The sequence below is a fragment of the Dendrobates tinctorius genome, unplaced genomic scaffold (assembly GCF_039654945.1).
Source record: "Dendrobates tinctorius isolate UK_male_01 unplaced genomic scaffold, ASM3965494v1 ptg000003l, whole genome shotgun sequence".
Taxonomy (NCBI): domain Eukaryota; kingdom Metazoa; phylum Chordata; class Amphibia; order Anura; family Dendrobatidae; genus Dendrobates; species Dendrobates tinctorius.
This window is the reverse complement of record NW_027361671.1, coordinates 90,937,996-90,956,109: the sequence shown is the minus strand read 5'-3', so window position 1 is coordinate 90,956,109 and position 18,114 is coordinate 90,937,996. Positions and strand designations below refer to the sequence as shown.

At 47.4% G+C, this 18,114-nt stretch overlaps 1 protein-coding gene across 3 annotated transcripts in view; it reads left to right on the top strand.

Moving 5' to 3' along the window:
• The window catches only part of SUDS3 (SDS3 homolog, SIN3A corepressor complex component), an 81,849-nt gene that overhangs the window by 1,857 nt on the left and 61,878 nt on the right, over positions 1–18,114 (top strand). The window contains exons 1-2 of one of the 3 annotated variants that reach the window (XM_073559482.1): positions 7,056–7,502; positions 11,575–11,644. In XM_073559482.1, the coding sequence (XP_073415583.1) occupies positions 7,379–7,502; positions 11,575–11,644 (194 nt within the window). In that variant the 5' untranslated portion in view covers positions 7,056–7,378. Of the gene's footprint in view, positions 1–7,055; positions 7,503–11,574; positions 11,645–18,114 lie in introns of those variants that run through there. The other 2 variants (XM_073559486.1, XM_073559489.1) reach the window with 2 other exon arrangements.

Genomic DNA, 18,114 nt, shown 5'->3' with positions numbered 1-18,114 from the left:
CAGTATGATGGCTGAACATTCCCATCTTGTTTGTACTTGCGTATAATTGTTTGTACAGATGAACGAGGCACCTTCAGGTCTCTTTAGATTGTACCCAAGGATGATCCAGACTTGTGCGAGTCCACATTTCTCTTCCTGATATCTTGGCTGATTTCTTTAGACTTTCCCATGATGCTACACAAAGAAGAAGTGTTCATCAACTGCATCAGAAGCTTCCAAACACATGACATCATCAGTCCAGAATTGTTTAAAGGCATAGTAATCTTAGTGTATGTAAATTTTTGACGTTGCCATAAGTAATAAAAATACCTTAAAACATTCTCTGTCTCTCATTATTCTGGCATTTGACAAATATTAATAATTATGGTAATCCTAATTGACCTTAAAAGGGAAAGGTTTATTCTGATTTGATGTCAGATACTGAGAAAAACATAAATGAGTCTTTTTATATAGTGTATGTAAACGTCTGGTTTCAACTGTATATTCTATGTGTCACACCGTTCTGTTTGTATTTGATTGTCGGCGTGACAATGCATGTTTTTTGCTTTAACCCCTTACTCCTTTCCCCCTAATTGAGCTGGGATACTGCTGGCTTTTACCTGTGTGGAGCCTGCTCAGTTCCCTGCTCTGCTGCGTAGCTGCACATGTGGTGTTAGGTCTTTGCTCTGCTGCTTGACCATTCACATGTGCGGTCCCTGGTCGCCGCTGTGGAAGCTGTCCGCGGGTTGTGAGGTCATTTGCAGCTGGTGCATGACTTTCCACGTGTGTCTAGGCTGCAGTTCCTGCACTGATTGTGCAGCAATGGTTTCTGTGGGTGCTTAGGGCATGCGCAGCCATACCTTCCCTGCTTTTATCAGGGTTAGTGTGTGTACTTGAAATGCTGTCCCCAGCCAATTGCTGAGGGGAAGCTCCTTTATAAACTTATCTGCCCTATGGGTGGGGCTAGAGCTACTCACAAAGCTCCTGGACTTTGCCATGGCTGTCTCGGTTATGGTACCAAATTCCCTGCTTTGTCCTGTTCCCTCGCCCTGCCCGGAGGCTGTATATCCGGGCCTGAATCCCTGATCCTGTACCTGACCCCATCTAAATTTGCCCTGGCCTGGAGGCGGTGTATCCAGGCTTGAATCCTTGATCCTGTACCTATCCCTTACCTATGTCTGAACTGTCTGCTGTGTTATGTTCCTGGAATCCCTCTGTGTTTGGAGCCCCGCACCCAGTGACTCTGAGACTCTTGTAACCGGTGTTCCTGCTGTGCTCTGACTACCATGCGGTGCTAGCTCCATGCAGGCCCAGCAATCCTGCAGTGTTGGTACCATCATGCTTGAGTTCCTTCCCAGGTCCGATGCCCAGAGCCTGTCGACCGCAGTTTGGAACCTGATGACCTCTGCCTGGAGCTGGATGACTGCAGTGGTGCCTGTAGGTTGTGTTGGATGTCCGGAACCAAACGACTCCCGTCTGATGTCTGCCGGTGACTCTGATGTCCTGTGGGTGACCCTGATGTCCTGCCTGCGTCTGGATGACCTCGTGTATCCTGATGACCTCGTGTGTCCTGATGACCTCGTGTGTCCTGGTTTTGTCAATGTACTGTGACTTTATTTTAAGTAAACTTTACTTTATTTATACCTGAAGTTGTGTGGTGTCATCAAGTCCTACGTGTCCTTGTCCACATGCTCAGCTGCCACAGAATCCCGGTCGCTGCCATTCCCTAATTCGGGTAGGCCTGGGTCCACCTCTGTGGTATAGAGGGTCCATATTGCGTCCCCGGGGGACGTCTGCCCCGCGCCGTCTGCGTGGAAGCGCCTGCTGGGCCACGTCTGAGGCTGCAGTTGTGACACTATGTCTGAAGAATTAGCTGGGCTTAAGAGGTTGTCGGGTGTAGAGACATTATAGCCTATCCACAGCATAGGTGCTAACATAAAGATTGTGGAGGTTCGACCACTGTAATCCTCAGCGATTGCCAGAATCAGGCACTTTTATCCCCATTAGAATGGAGCAGAGATCACATAGAGAATGAATAGTGGAGATTGAGCTGATAATCCATTCTAATGGGTATGTAAATACCTCGTTCTGGCAATTAGTGGGGGTCACAGTGGATGGGCATTATGGCCTATCCTGTACACAGGTGATGACTTCTTTTCCCCCGAAATCAATGGAGTGAACTTATCCTAAATGAAGCTCCTTAACTTATCCTAAGTAATGTTTTTGAAGCAGATAGATAAACCTTATCTAAAGTGTATCTTCGACTATAAATATTACAGTTTAGTCAAAAGATATGTAGGACTCTGGTCCAGCGGCCATGTTAGTAGTCTGCGTTTGCCAGACCACAGTCCTGTGAGCCTCCTCCTACCTGCCTGTATCCCCAACACCTCTTCTGATCAGTAGACAAGTAGGAGAAAGTTTGCAGAGCTCTGGTTCGAGTGTCACAGACTACCAATATGGCAGCTGGGCAAGGGTCTCTTGAATTTTTCTGCTCAACTCTAATATACCGTAATTTAATTTTTAACCCCTTAACGACCAACAATACGCCTTTTAACGGCGGCAGTCAAGGGTACTTATTCCTCTGCGCCGTTTTTTAAGGGCGCTGAGAAATAAGTGTATAGCGCCCCCCCAGAGTTGGAATTTCTCCAAGGTCTCCGATTTCCCATTTAATTTCTCTCTCATATCTGTAAACTCGTAAAGAGCTGGATATTGACTTAAAGGGCCACTTAATATGGTGGTAAAGGTGGTTTCCGAAAGGAGTCACTCCTTGGCTGGCTCCTTCCCTGGAGGAAGATCTGGCTAGTCCCATGTTTTAGACTCTTAAATGAGGCTCCACGGACTTTATTTGCATATTCGTATTTCCCAGGGAGCAATGCACCTAGGATTTCACTGATTGAGCGCCTTTGCCGGCTGCAGCAGTGTTTTCTTTGACTGGTCTCCCTGAGGTCAGTGATTGTTTTGTGATGTTGGATTTTGACTTTGCCAAACATTGTGGGTTTCCCATGATACCCCTGTGGACCCCAATTCCTTTGAGGGGTATTGATGCTACCCCCTTGGCGGAGAATAAACCCCAGTTTTGGACCCAGGTGATAATGCGGGTGGTCGCCCCGGACCAAGAGAATTGTACATTTTTGGTGTTGCATAATTTACATGATATTACTGTTCTGGGTTTTCTGTGGTTGCAGACCCATAATCCTGTTTTGGATTGGAAATCTGTGTCTGTGGTGAGTTGGGGTTGTCATTGTGTTCTTAGTGACACTCCTGTTTTCTCCACCTCTCCCCAGTCTCATGATATTCCTGATTATTTGGCTGATTTTTCTGATGTATTTAGTGAGAATGAGTCTGCGTCTTTGCCTCCTCATAGGAGTTATGATTGCACGATTGACTTAGTGCCCGGTTGTAAATTTCCCAAGGGTCGGCTTTTCAACTTATCTGTACCTGAACATGATGCTATGCGATCCTATATTAAGGAGTCGTTGGAGAAGGGTGATATTAGACCATCCTCTTCACCTTTAGGTGCTTTTTTTTTTTTTGTGGCCAAGAAAGATGGTTCATTAAGGCCGTGTATTGATTATCGTTCTCTTAATAAAATCACTGTTAAATATCAGTATCTGTTACCCCTGATTTCTGATTTATTTTCCAGAGTTAAAGGTGCTAGTTGGTTTACCAAGCTTGACCTCAGGGGGGCGTATAATCTTATGCGTATCAAACACGGGGATGAATGGAAGACGGCGTTTAATACTCCGGAGGGACATTTTGAGTACCTGGTGATGCCTTTTGGGCTCACTAACGCCCCTTCTGTCTTCCAATCTTTCATGAATGATATTTTCCGGGACTTTGTGGATAAGTTTTTGAACATTTATTTGGACAATATTTTGATTTTTTTTCCAGTGATTGGGATTCTCATGTGGAACATGTTCGGATTGTGTTCCGGATTTTGAGAGAAACCGCTCTGTATGTTAAGGGATCGAAATGTCTCTTTGGCGTACAAAAGATTTCATTTTTGGGATTCACTTTGTCCCTGTCTGCTATTGAAATGTACCCGGCCAAGATACAGGCTGTTTATGATTGGGTTCAGCCCACTTCCTGGAAGGCCCTCCAGAAGTTTTTGGGTTTTGCTAATTTCTACCGCGTTCTAATGATGCAGGTAAATCTGCGTGTGGTCACTGAACCGTACGGATTTACCGCATCCAATATAGACTATTGTGGAAATTTCTGTTGTGGAGAAACAGAAATTGACATGTTGTGGTTCGTAAACCCGCACCGCAGGCGAGTTAACGTCGTGTCAAATAGAAGCACAGTGGGCATGGGATTTCTATAAATCCCATCCTCCACTGTGCTTGTACTGTACAACGCAGCCACCTGCGCTGCATCCAAAACACTGCTATTCCTGATCGTGGGCACGTAGCCTTATAGTTACCCATCCCTATGGTGCTACGTGCCACTCCTCTACTCCCTAACACAGAGAATACATACGAGCAGCAACAACGAACTGCCAGGCATGTCTGCAGGCCGCAAGTGACCCTGGGCCCATAGTTGTGCAGCCCTGATCGATACGATGTGCTAAAACAAAACAAGTCTGATCCCTGGGGGCAGGGCCGGACTGGCCATCTGATAATTCTGGCAAATGCTAGAAGGGCCTGTCTGGTCATGGGCCTCCTTGTCTGCTACGTTGTTAACAGAATCAGTGTTCTCAAGACAACCATACTGTTAACCGTTGTGACAGAGCACAAAGTTGCTGACTCCAGCAGTCACTTACTCCAGCAGGCCACGGGTGTCATTAGACATATTGGTCTTGTAGTAAATCTTGCTTCCTTCATCCAGGGTAATTTATCCTATCTGGTGCTTGGGGACAGGGACAGCATGGGTCTGTGTGACTTCAAATGCCCCAGTCTGTATCTGCCTGGGGTCCCATCCCACCATTTACAGGACCTGCGGGATCTGCTGCTAATGTCTCTCAGACACCACAGATCACCTCCGGGACCTTGTGGGGTCCGTGCCTCAGCAGGTTACAGCTGAATCTCCTCAAGGCCTCATTCAGACATCTGATTTTCATGTACAGTGTGATCCATATTTTTTAAGGATACTACCTGTGATAGCTCAGGGAGCCATTCATATGTCTAGGATTTATCACGTACCATTTGGTGCATGAAAATCGGGGAGACATGACCAATTCTCAACCAGGCGTTGGATCAAAATTGCCAATGGGTCCGTGAAAAAAAATCAGACATCCACTCGGATGACCTCCAAGTGCAGTCTGATTTTTAAGGACTGTCAGAAGAAAAAAGTCCAGAACCAGAGACCTGCACGGAGGCAGGTGAGGGCCTAAGGCTGGTTTCACATTTGCGTTAAAACAACGCTGCGCCCTGCGTCGTTAAGCCCCGCCCCGAGCCGGCTCCCTGCCCGCCCCATCCGGGATCACCTCCTACTTTCGCATTTGCACGCATGCGATCGGCGCACCCTATCTTTAGCATAGGGTGCGCAGATCATGCGCTGCCAGTGTGAAAGTAGCGTGCTGCGCACTTTTGACGGTGCGCCGTGCGCGCCGAAATGCAACATGTGGCGCACCGTCAAAAGTGCGCAGCACGCTACTTTCACACTGGCAGCGCATGATCTGCGCACCCTATGCTAAAGATAGGGTGCGCCGATCGCATGCGTGCAAATGCGAAAGTAGGCGGTGATCCCGGATGGGGCGGGCAGGGAGCCGGCTCGGGGCGGGGCTTAACGACGCAGGGCGCAGCGTTGTTTTAACGCAAATGTGAAACCAGCCTAAGACAGTAACGTGGGTTTTGTGTGTTAACCCTTTATCAGCCCACTAAATGAGCCAGGATTTGTGCGAATCGAATCCCAATATCTCAGCTTCACCAGAAACCAAAATTTGGGGAAATTCGCTACAAATCAGCCTGCTGATATCTAGTCACCAAATAATCCCCTAAGGCTGTGTGCACACGCTGCGGAATCTGCTGCTGATTGATCCGCGCGGATTTTCAAAATCTGCGGATTATCCTGCGGTTTTACTATCTCCACAATAGAAGAGATGGTAAACCGCTACGGAATCCGCAGAAATTCCGCAGCATCTGCACTGCGGTTTCCATAGGGAATAATGGTACTGTACACCGCAGCAGAATCTGCAGCGTCTGCACACACCCTAAGGCTATGTGCACATGCTGCCGGTTCCGCAGCGTTTTTGGCCCCGCGGACACGCAGCAGTTCTGCAGACATGGTACAGTACCATGTTACCCTATGGGTTTTAAAATCTGCTGTGCTCACGCTGCGGTTTTGCTGCCGTTTATAAACGGCAGCATGTCAATTGTTTCTGCGGAGTCCGCCGCGGTTTCACACCTTGAGGCTGTGTGCACACGCTGCGGATTTTGCTGCGGTTCCGCAGCGGTTTTGGCCCCGCGGACACGCAGCAGTTTTTGCTGCGGTGTACAGTACAATGATTCCCTATGGGAATCAAAAACCGCAGTGCAGACGGTGCGGAATTTTCCGCGCGGATTATCTGCGGTTTTCAATCTGCAGAAAGAATTGACATGTCAATTCTTTCTGCGGATTCTCCTGCGGTTTGCCATCTCCTCCATTGAGGAGATGAAAAACCGCAGGGCAAAACCGCAAAGCAATCCGCAGGTAAAACCGCAGGTCTTTTGACCTGCGGTTTCACCTGCGGATTTTACAAAATCCGCGCGGATGAATCCGCACCTAATCCGCAGCGTGTGCACACAGCCTTAACATAGTAGAGGTGGGAAAACCGCGGGTAATCCGGAGGTCACTTTACCTGCGGTTCCGCGCGGGAAAAACCCGCAGGTGAATCCGCAGCATGTGCACATAGCCTTAGGCTTTGTGTCCTCAATCACAACTGACTGACATGACTTTCCTGCAGCCTCCTCCTGGCCCTCCATTATTGTCAGCATGATATGGCGCCCAGGAACCTGCAGGAAGCGGCGCAGTACTCGGCAATGTACAGTCACATAGTGCGGGTGCCGGCTGCCCCTCCGCGGCCACTCTCGGTATCACACCCTCACTGTATAACCAGCGAGAGATTTGTTTCCATCCACCATTGTACTTCCCGCCAGGTGGTGTCCGCCGCGCTGCCTGTGTGGCCCTTAGGCGAAAATTCACTATTTCTACCCTTAAATAATCTAGTGTTGACACATGAGGTGCAAATACATTTCCAATGGTGTAACTTTGCTCCGTGTATAACGATATATTAGCCAGAGAGGCTTTTCGGCTGCCCTGAAATTACTGGCAATTCACAGGACACCTAGAACGGAGACACAGGAACTCGGGCGGCGGAGGACCCCGTTGCTGTGCGCCGATTGTTGTAGCTGCTGTGTCGGTTCTCGTGTGGAAGTTTCCCGCTCGTGTTCCGGTCACTGAGGTCCGGCTGTGCCTGACAGACATGAGCTCGGTTGGCGTGATGTCCCCGGTCGCGGCGGCAGCTAACGACTACTATGAGGAGGAAGAGCTGGAGAGTGCGGACGAGGACGATGACCGCAGCTTCAGGGGCCGGGAGTCCGACGAGGGTAAGAGGAGCCGGGGACAGGAGTGCAGGAGCGAGGTGCCCAGGACTGGCAGTGATGCTGCTGCTGTCACCTGAAGGGACCAGAAAACAGGACTTCACCCACTAATGCCCCCAGTACGCCTGTCTGCTGACCCGAGACACTGTGTCAGTCGGCTCCGTGCTATGTGTCGGCTCGAATCAGGGCTATTTTTATCCCCCTAGATGCTGCGGTTAATAGCAACAGCGCCCTCTAGCTGGCTGGTCCTATAACCTCATCAGGGCAGATCCTGATTGTGGGTCCTGCTGGTTGCCATGGCAATGTGAGGCCAAGTAATGACTGCAGGGTCTGTCTACTATGGGGTCCCTTTAGGATGATAAAGGGAATCTGTCACCCTTTTTTTGGCCTATCAGCTGCGGCCACAGCCATCAGGGGCTTATCTACTGCATTCTGTAATGCTGTAGATAAGCCCCCAATGTAACTTGAAAGATAAAGTGTTAAGCCCCTGTTATATTTAGCGATGCACCAGCGATCTCGACCACGCTATGACCCGGTCAGGATCGCTGGTGAGCTGCCAAACAAGCAGATCTCACCAGCGACATCGCAGCGGTCGTACTCACCTGTCAGACGCAGGGAGGGTGACCGTATTTCACCCGCGTCCATGGCTCGCTCGTCGGCGCCAGCAGGAAGCCGACGATGAGAAATGGACCAGGCAGATCTCACCAGCGACATCGCAGCGGTCGTACTCACCTGTCAGACGCAGGGAGGGTGACCGTATTTCGCCCGTGTCCATGGCTCGCTCTTCAGCGCCAGCAGGAAGCCGACGACGAGAAATGGACCAGGCCGATCTCGCGAGATAGCCAGCGGGGGAGCCGGACGGAGGTATCACATGTAGCGATATCGCTGCTGCGTCACAAAATCGGTGATGCTTTAGCGATATTGCTGTGTGTAACGGGCCCTTTAGATTATACTCACCCCGGCGTCTGGTCTGATGGGCTTTGCAGTCCGGTGCCTCTTATCTTCACCCGATGCCGTCCTCTTCTATAGCATCTTTGACTTTTCTTTTACTTTTGACATATCCCCAAAATCCTTTATTATTGCTTTTGACATCTCTTGCAAGCCTCAATTCATTTTCAGCTTTAGATAATCTGATTTGTGCCCTGCAGGTTCTGCAGACAGCATTATATTCTTCTTTAGATATGCCTCCCTCTTTCCATTTTATAAACATTTTTTTCTTCCTTTTTAGCATGTGCTTAAGTTCTGTGTTCATCCATCCATCCAATATTACCGGTCTGAGTTTTTCACGGGGGGATTCCCTTATTACCTATAAGCACTTCCTTAGGGTACATTGAGGAAGGTCTAAAGGACCGAAATGTCTGTATATTATATGTACTTTACCACAGTAAACCTTGTCACTGCAACTTCTTTGGTTTGTGCTAAGTCTTCACAAAGGGATCATATTTCAAAAAATAACTATATGAACAGTGTCAATTTGAAAATCTTTAATTCAGAAAGTGAAGGGTTTATGTTTTCCAAATAAAAAAAAAAGTTTCATGACTTGTCCTGATTTTACTCTATAGTGGATGGAGTGAAAGGTTTATAGTGATGAAGTGAGCCGAATTATGCCTGGCGAGAAAGGTTGTGTGTCTGTGAAAGTGAGCGGTAGGAAAACTCCTGTCCAGAAGAGGCTGGTTCTTGCCGATTTGAAAGAGGCCTCTATATATATATATATATATATATATATATATATATATATATATATATATATATATATATATATATTTTTTTTTTAACTTCTGCCAAAATAGGATTTTCATAATGTGCTGAGCTGCGACCTAAGACTTGTTCCCTGGCTGATGGTCGTGGTGCACACTCAATATGTGTATGTACAGCACACAGAACACTAAGCTTAGGATTGAAGGTGGTAAGCTGAAAGATTGGGGAGTCCACCCTTGGTGATTACAAAGTGTGTGTCTGAAATAGCGTCTACAGAAAAGAGTTGAAATATCTGCAGAAATTGTCGTCCAGTAATGGCTCTCCAAGAAGAAGTATTACCGTACATCATTTCGAAGAGGCTGTGGTAGATAGTAGAACTTCTAAACAGCGGATGGCTGGTGACAGATGGACTTTTGACACTGTTTCTAAAAGTGCAGAAAACATTTTTGTGACCGGCTGATAGTCCTTAAAGGGTTAGTCCAAAACCCAAACGTAAATTTCAATTAATAAATCTTTAAAAACTAATAACTTTTGTCATTCTAATCATGGTAAAATTCCCGATCATTCACTCCACACTGCAACTTCGAGTTCTGTTTATATTACCCACTTCCTATGAAGATTCCTTTGAGAATCCCCAGTGCATGATGCACTGTCCACGCGGATGGGACATCGTGACACTCCCCTTTGCCGCCCTGACATGAAGCGTCATCCGTGACGCTTGTTTCAGGGGCTGGTCCCTGCGGTGTCTCCCCCAACGCCCTGTGCGATGAGCGCAGCGTCCGGTCTGTTGTCTGCTTAGCTGAACAGTAATAAGCTCGTTCTGCTTACAGTCAGAAATAAAATACAAAAGTGTAGTTATGATGTCACAGTGCTTACTTCCAAAAACTGACATTCTACCACGTTTGAGCAAGGTCTGCTACTTCTCAGATGGCTCTTCTGCCCAGTATAAAACTATGAAGAATTTATAAATGTATGCCATCGCAAGAAAGAGTTTGGCGTGGAAGCTGCAGGGTGCTTTTTTTGCCACTGGTCATATGGCAAAGGTGTATGTACGTGTATCTGTTTATGGCCTCCATATAACCCACGTTCTGTATATAGCTATGTACTGGAGTGGATTGTATGGAATAGTCTGCTCCAGATGTGTAGATGGAGACCAAATGGATGCTCTTGTGTCCACAACCCAGAGGATGGTTCCCCTACTTGAGGAGCTTACACAACATATATGCTAAATAGATGTAACTGATGGAATCGGAACATTTACTCAACAAATAGCTAATTGCATAATTTTGCTCATAAAAAATTAAAATGACATTTAACTCAGATTCATGTGGCTGCCCTCTATGAGAGAGAACTGCACGTGACTTACAATAAAATATATGTCTCCTATTTGTTTTAGTAGGAGATGAGCTGCAGTTCTCAGATGTTGCCACTTAAAGGCAGATTAGTCTCTAGGTTTTTGCTACCCCATCTTAAAGCAGCATAATGTAGGGAGGAAGACCCTGATTCCAGCAATGTATCACTTACTGGGCTGCTTGCTGTCGTTTTGATAAAATCCCAGTTTATTTGCTGCAGATGTCAGTTCTCTGAATGCTGAGCTCTGTATAACCCCGCCCACACCACTGATTGGCAGCTTTCTCTGGCTGCTTTCTGCCTATGCAGAGTGAACAATCATGCTGCTTTCAGTTTAGATGGCAAAAACCTGATCACAGATACCTTTTAACATTGTACTGAGCTGTGCTGTTCATCTAGTCATTGGCTGAGATAAAAACTGATCACTGTGGGTGCCGGGTGTCAGAAACCCCGTTGTTCTGGTATTGATGACCTATAACTTTTTACATTTCACACAAAAAAACAAACCTCTGCCAAGTGTAAATGTACAGGGCATCCTTGGTAGGATGACAGCTGGTAGTTGATTTCAGCCCCTCCCTTTGCTTCTTTGTGACTCAATTATTGAAAGGAAAAAGGTTTGTATATTATGTCTCATTGTAAGTAAGAAAAATAAGGAATGTCAGATTCTAGTTACCTCCAAGGTCTCCTGTTTTTTTTTTTTCCCCAACATAGCAATTAGTTATTTATTATTATTATTATTATTATTATTATTATTATTATTATTTATTATTATTGTTATCCTGTGTATGTGAGCTGTTATTTAAAAGGGTTTTCCAGTTTGGAACCCCTGTTACTGGCTGCAGTTTTAGCTAATACCCGGTGCTGGTGAGTTATGCATACTTCTGTTCTTATGTTAAGTTGCAGCTTTTTCTGAAACTGGAAAATCATTTTAATAATTCAGACCAAAATGTAACGGGGTGATACCTTGTTGTTATCTGCCTTTGTGACCCTGCTGTATACTGACATCTTTGTTTTCCCTTGTAATATAAAGATACTGAAGATGCGAGTGAGACCGACGTAGCAAAGCATGACAACGTGGACTACGTAGAAATGAAAGAACAGTATGTACACTTCATAGCATTGTGGTAATGTTCTCATTATTGCTGAATTCTATAGAGTAGGTGTAATGCCACACTATAAGAAAGTCCTGTGTCCTTAGTGGTAAGGTATGATCCTGAGGCTAAGTTTACATTGTCATAGTAAAAGCCAGTCATGTCCTTGTGCAACTTTGTGTTTTTGTCTCCATAACAGACGGGTACATGATCTGCCTGGCATTTACATACACCAGTCTGGGCCATAAATAGGTCCTAGCTAGCACATGCTGTGTTGCCTTTTTTTTTTTTTTTTTTTTTTTTTTTTTAGCTTGTAAAATCTTCCATGTGCAATAGAAATGTGCTAACATTGGTCCTTGTGCAGTTCTTTGAGCACACACACTAAAAATGTTTGTCTGAACATAGCCTAAAGTCCCCGTCACACACAGCGAGATCGCTAGCGAGATCGCTGATTTGTGACGTCACAGTGATCTCGCCAGCGACATCGCTGTGTGTGACGGGTATCAGCGACCGGCCCCCCTGCCGGCTATCGCTCATCATGCAGGATCGTCCTGGGCCATTTTTTGATCGTTAGTCTACCGCTGGCCAGCGCGCATCGCTGCGTGTGGTAGCGGGAGACGAACGATCAGCGACTCTGCACGCTGATATCTAAGGTAAACAGCAGGTTTCTAAGAGCCGTGCGGCTCTTGGATATCCGCTGGTTTCCAGGGTAAACAGCGGGTATTCAAGAGCCGCGTGGCTCTGGGAAACCCGCTGTTTACCTTAGATACCAGCTTGCTCACTGGTCCTGATCGCGGGAGGGGCTGTCTAGCATTGTCCCAGCGATCCCATCCATGTCGGATCGTTGGTGGGATCGCTGGGACATCGTTATGTGTAACGGGGCTTTAAATCTGGCCATATAGACAATTTCTGGCTAAATGCTCGTTTTAATCAGCTGCTGTTTGACTCAAACCCTTCCTTCCTTACATATTCACACTTGTCTTGGCAGAGCCACTTGTGTTCTTAATAGGGAGAGGGGATTTAGCCGCTATCATACACCTCTGGCGAAAGCTTATCTCATGTGAGAACATTAGATCGGGCAAGGTGAATCCAACGTGCCCAATCTTCCTGCACACATTCTAGTAGATTAGACCAGGTGAACTATGGCCCACAGGCCACATCTGGCCCCTTGGCTGTGCATATATCTAACTCAGAAAAAGGGCCGAAGATGGCGGACGCCCTCTCCACCTTGGTTGAACGTCTCGATTTCACCCATCTCTGCATTCTTGGGATGCAGATACTGGTGAATGTAATGGTGGAGGATTGAATTGTCGGCTCCATCTTCCACCATTAAGCCTGTGCAACTGAGTTTCTCAGCGCAGCAGGTTTGGTGACTTCATTAGATTGCGCCTGCTGTGAATCCTCAGTGTGCAAAGCATCGGAGCGGCACGTCAGGGTAACGGGTGAGGTGAGCAGTCTGTTTTTTTTTCATTCACTTGCATGGCCATCATTAAGTATTGAGGGGCTGTGAGGGATCAGACTGTGGGGGTAATCATACCGTGTTGGGGCCTGTGTGGTATCATACTGTGTTGGGGTACTGCTGCGGCCATCATATTGTGTTGGGGGGGCTATGGAGGACTATAAGGACCATCATACTGTGTATGGGGGGCTGGGAGGACCATCATACTGTTTGGAGGGCCATCACAATATGTTGGTGACTATGGGAATCATACTGTGAGGGTCATCATTTTGTATATAGGAAGCTGTAGTGTCTCATGAATGCATGGGTGCCATAATTTTGTGTGTTGGATCATACTGTTTTGAGGCAATCATACCGTGTCTGCTATACTTTTTTGGGGGGCTGTAAGGGCTCATTCTGTGTCAGAGATTTTGGGGATCATTAGACTGTGTTGAGGGCTGTTGGAGCACCATACTGAGTTTATGTGGAGCTCTTGGGTTCATTATAGTGTGTGGTGTCTGTTGGGACATCATATTGTTTTTGGTGGAGCTGTTGATTATAGCATAAGGGCTGAATAACTGGACCAATATGATGTACCGTATATACTCGTGAATAAGCCAAGATTTTCAGCCCATTTTTTGGGGCTGAAAGTCCCCCTCTTGGCTTATACACGAGTCATATACTTGGGGGTCGGCGGGGAGGGGGAGCGGGAGGTGACAGATCATACTTACCCCCCTGGCGCGGTCTCTGCAGCCCCCCCGCTTCTCCACGGTCTCCCTGCCTTCAGCGGTCACGTGGTACCGCTCATTAAACTCATGAATATGCGCATATGAAGGCAGGAAGGGAGACCCTGGAGAAGCGGGGCTGCAGAGACCGCGCCAGGAGTGGGTAAGTATAGCGATATTCATCTGTCCAGGGTCCATCGCTGCTCACCGCTGTCTGCTCTGTCCTGTGTCAGTGATGTTTAGGCAGCAGAGGGCGCGGTGACGTGGTTAGTGTGCTGTACGCCCTCTGCTGGCTGAACAGTCACTGACACAGGAAGCAGGCAGACAGCGGTGAGCAGCGATGGACCCCGGACAGGTGAATATCTCAGGTGCCGGGTCCTGAGCAGGAGAGGTGAGTATGGCTTTTTTTTTTTTTTTTTTTGCAGCAGCATATGGGGGCATAGTGTATGGAGCAGCATATGGGGGCATAGTCTGTGGAGCAGCATATGGGGGCATAGTCTGTGGAGCAGCATATGGGGCATAGTCTGTGGAGCAGCATATGGGGCATAGTCTGTGGAGCAGCATATGGGGCATATTCTGTGTAGCAGCATATGGGGGCATATTCTGTGTAGCAGCATATGGGGGCATATTCTGTGTAGCAGCATATGGGGGCATATTCTGTGTAGCAGCATATGGGGGCATATTCTGTGTAGCAGCATATGGGGGCATATTCTGTGTAGCAGCATATGGGGGCATATTCTGTGTAGCAGCATATGGGGGCATATTCTGTGTAGCAGCATATGGGGGCATATTCTGTGTAGCAGTATATGGGGGCATATTCTGTGTAGCAGCATATGGGGGCATAATCTGTGGAGCATTTTATGGGGGCATAATCTGTGGAGCAGCATATGGGGGCATAATCTGTGGAGCAGCATATGGGGGCATAATCTGTGGAGCAGCATATGGGGGCATAATCTATGGAGCATTTTATGGGGGCATAATCTATGGAGCATTTTATGGGGGCATAATCTATGGAGCATTTTATGGGGGCATAATCTATGGAGCATTTTATGGGGGCATAATCTATGGAGCATTTTATGGGGGCATAATCTATGGAGCATCTTATGGGGGCATAATCTGTGGAGCATCTTATTGGGGCATAATCTGTGGAGCATCTTATTGGGGCATAATCTGTGGAGCATCTTATTGGGGCATAATCTGTGGAGCATCTTATTGGGGCATAATCTGTGGAGCATCTTATTGGGGCATAATCTGTGGAGCATCTTATTGGGGCATAATCTGTGGAGCATCTTATTGGGGCATAATCTGTGGAGCATCTTATTGGGGCATAATCTGTGGAGCATTTTATGGGGGCATAATCTATGGAGCATTTTATGGGGGCATAATCTATGGAGCATTTTATGGGGGCATAATCTATGGAGCATTTTATGGGGGCATAATCTATGGAGCATTTTATGGGGGCATAATCTATGGAGCATTTTATGGGGCATACTCTATGGAGCATCTTATGGGGCATCTTATGGGGGCATAATCTATGGAGCATCTTATGGGGCCATAACCTTCATGAAGCATTATATGGGGCATATTATTCTATGGAGCATCTTATGGGGGCATTATTAACCTTTGTACAGCATTATATTGGGTGTATTTTGTATGGAGCATCTTATGGGGCCATCATGAACTGTATGGAGCATTATATGGGGCTCCTGATTCAATATGGATATTCAAAAACATTTAACCTACTGAAGTCTCAATTAATTTTACTTTTATTGGCATCTATATTTTTATTTTTTAAATTTACCAGTAGCTGCTGCATTTTCCACCCTAGGCTTATACGCGAGTCAATAAGTTTTCCCAGTTTTTTGCGACAAAATTAGGGGGTCGGCTTATACACGAGTATATACAGTACTATCTTTTATAAACGTTATAAAAATCAGCTAATTATATACCGTAGTTTTGATATGTTCGATAATAAGCACTATAATTAATATTAATATAAAATAATCTATTCTATTATTTCTAAACACTTTTCGGTGATTACTTTGTATCTCCGTTCATACTCCACCCACACACACAAATGATATACCATTTGAAAGGTAAACTTGCCCCCTTCAGCAAGAAAATAGCCAAACAAACCACACATCCACGATTTGATCACAAAATACAGTTTAAACATTAATCTTCATAAACCTGCAGTAAGGAAAAATGACCTGCAGGTGACACCACACTACCACAAAGCTGCTAACAGACATCTCAAACAAATCCAGACATTCTCTCTCACCCATGACAGCGCCACGGAGAGAGAGGGAGGGGATCCGCCCTTCAGGGACAGCAACCTACAGATAAAAAGGGCGGTACCTCTCCTCCGCCTTCAGTTGGGTTCCTGTCCCTGACGGAGGGACCCACAGGACGGTACCTTTCGTGTGTCCAGGATCCGGGGCCGGCCTGACCGGTGGTGTAAGCGGGGAGACCCCTGCCTCGGGAAGGTGCGGTGCCCGAAGCCGCCACTGCTGGGGCCGATGCGGGCTGCCGGGTGAGCGGGCGGGAGTGACGCCGGAGCCGCCGCTCCGGAGAGGAAGTCGGGGCTCGTGGGGACCCGGTAAACATGCGGGTGGCGCCGGGTTACAGAGGTGTACCAAGATGGCGGCCGCCCCGGAAGTAGAAGCCGGCTTCCGGGTCCCTAGAACCGGCGCATGCGCAGGAGCGCTCTCCCGGGGACCGCGGTGCAGGATGGGAGCGGTGACGCCAGCCGGGAAATTTTAAGATGGTGGCTGCACAAGCGCTCCAGGCTGGAGGCAATCCTGAAGGGGATAGTGACCAGCACCAGGAGCAGCAAGCCAGGCAGCAGCTTTAGCAGCAGCACCACAATCATCGTCAAAAGGAACACAGTACGGATGGTCGTTCCAGTAGTCACTCCACGCAGCATAGCACGTTAGCTGCAAGGAGCAAATCGCCACCAGGAGAGCAGCCTATTCAGGACCTGACTCCATCTCCCGAATCGATACCTGCAGCCGCATACCTTTGGGTGAGTGATCTTCGTGAATGTTCACCATTGTATTAAAAGTTCCATTTCCCTTACTAGGGGAAGAAGGGGAAAAGAAAAGGGAGTGCCCCACTTGTGCTAGTCCCCTACCTATTTCTTGAGAGAGTGGCTCTACACCTCAGAGCCAGCTGCCACCTTCACCATCTCACTCTGCTGCGGACACCAGGCAGCCAGAGTTCAACACCAGTTTCAGCAGTGGCTTCAAGCCAGCTGGTAACTCCATCAGGTTTCTGCAGTGGCTTCACAAGACGCTATCACCAACACCTGCCTAGATCATGTGACCCCATAGGAAAAGGGAATGGTCAAATGATCAGGGGCCAAAAACTGCTATAACCCCAGTGACCACCGGGGGTAAAAGCCAAAGCAAAGAAAACATCGAGTGCAGGAAAAAAAAACAAAAAAAAACGGAACCATGTACAAAAGAAATCCTCTGTTAGGAAACTCCGGATTTGGCCTCTGACCTAAAAGCTGCGATTAAATTGGAGGTCAGAGTGCCCTTATATCCCTTAAGCATAGGGACAAATCAAAAAAAAAAAAAGAAAAAGAAAGACACAATAGTGATTTCCCAGTCGGATTCCTCGACATCGGGGGAAATCACGTCAAAACCCTCAGATTCCAGTTCCTCATCCTCAGACGAGGAAACAAAGGGGCGTCACTGCTTCCCCCTAGATGAGGTGGACAAACTAGTGAAAGCGGTAACGTCTACCATGGGGGTGCTGGACCCTAGGCCTGATAAAACAGTCCAGGACATAATGTTCGGGGGACTGGGCCAGAAAAGGCGCGGAGAGTGTTCCCGCTAAATGAAAATGTGCGGGGTCTAATCAAAAAGAATGGGATTAACCGGACAGGAAAAACACCACGGTCCCTTCCCTTAAAAGGAAATATCCCTGTGAGGAAAGGGGCCCAAAGCTCGATGTAGCTGTCGCAAAGGCCTCAAAAAAAAAAAAAAAATTCGCCCTCCCCTTTGAGGACATGGGCACCCTCAGGGGTCCCCTAGATAAAAAGGCAGATACCTTTCTTAAAGGTGCATGGCAGTTAGCTGGAGGTAACCTCAGGCCAGCCATAGCGGAATGCCAAGGGATAAAATCCTAGACTCTATCCCAGTAATAAGGGGAGCGGCTGCCTTCCTAGCGGACTCATCCGCAGACTCAGTCTGGTTATCGTCCAAAGCAGCAGCACTCTCAAATGCAGCTAAGAGGCCCTTTCGGAATAGAAAGTTTCTTTTGCGGAGACCGCCGAGAGAGCAAAGTGGGCTGACGAGAAGAGATAGTGG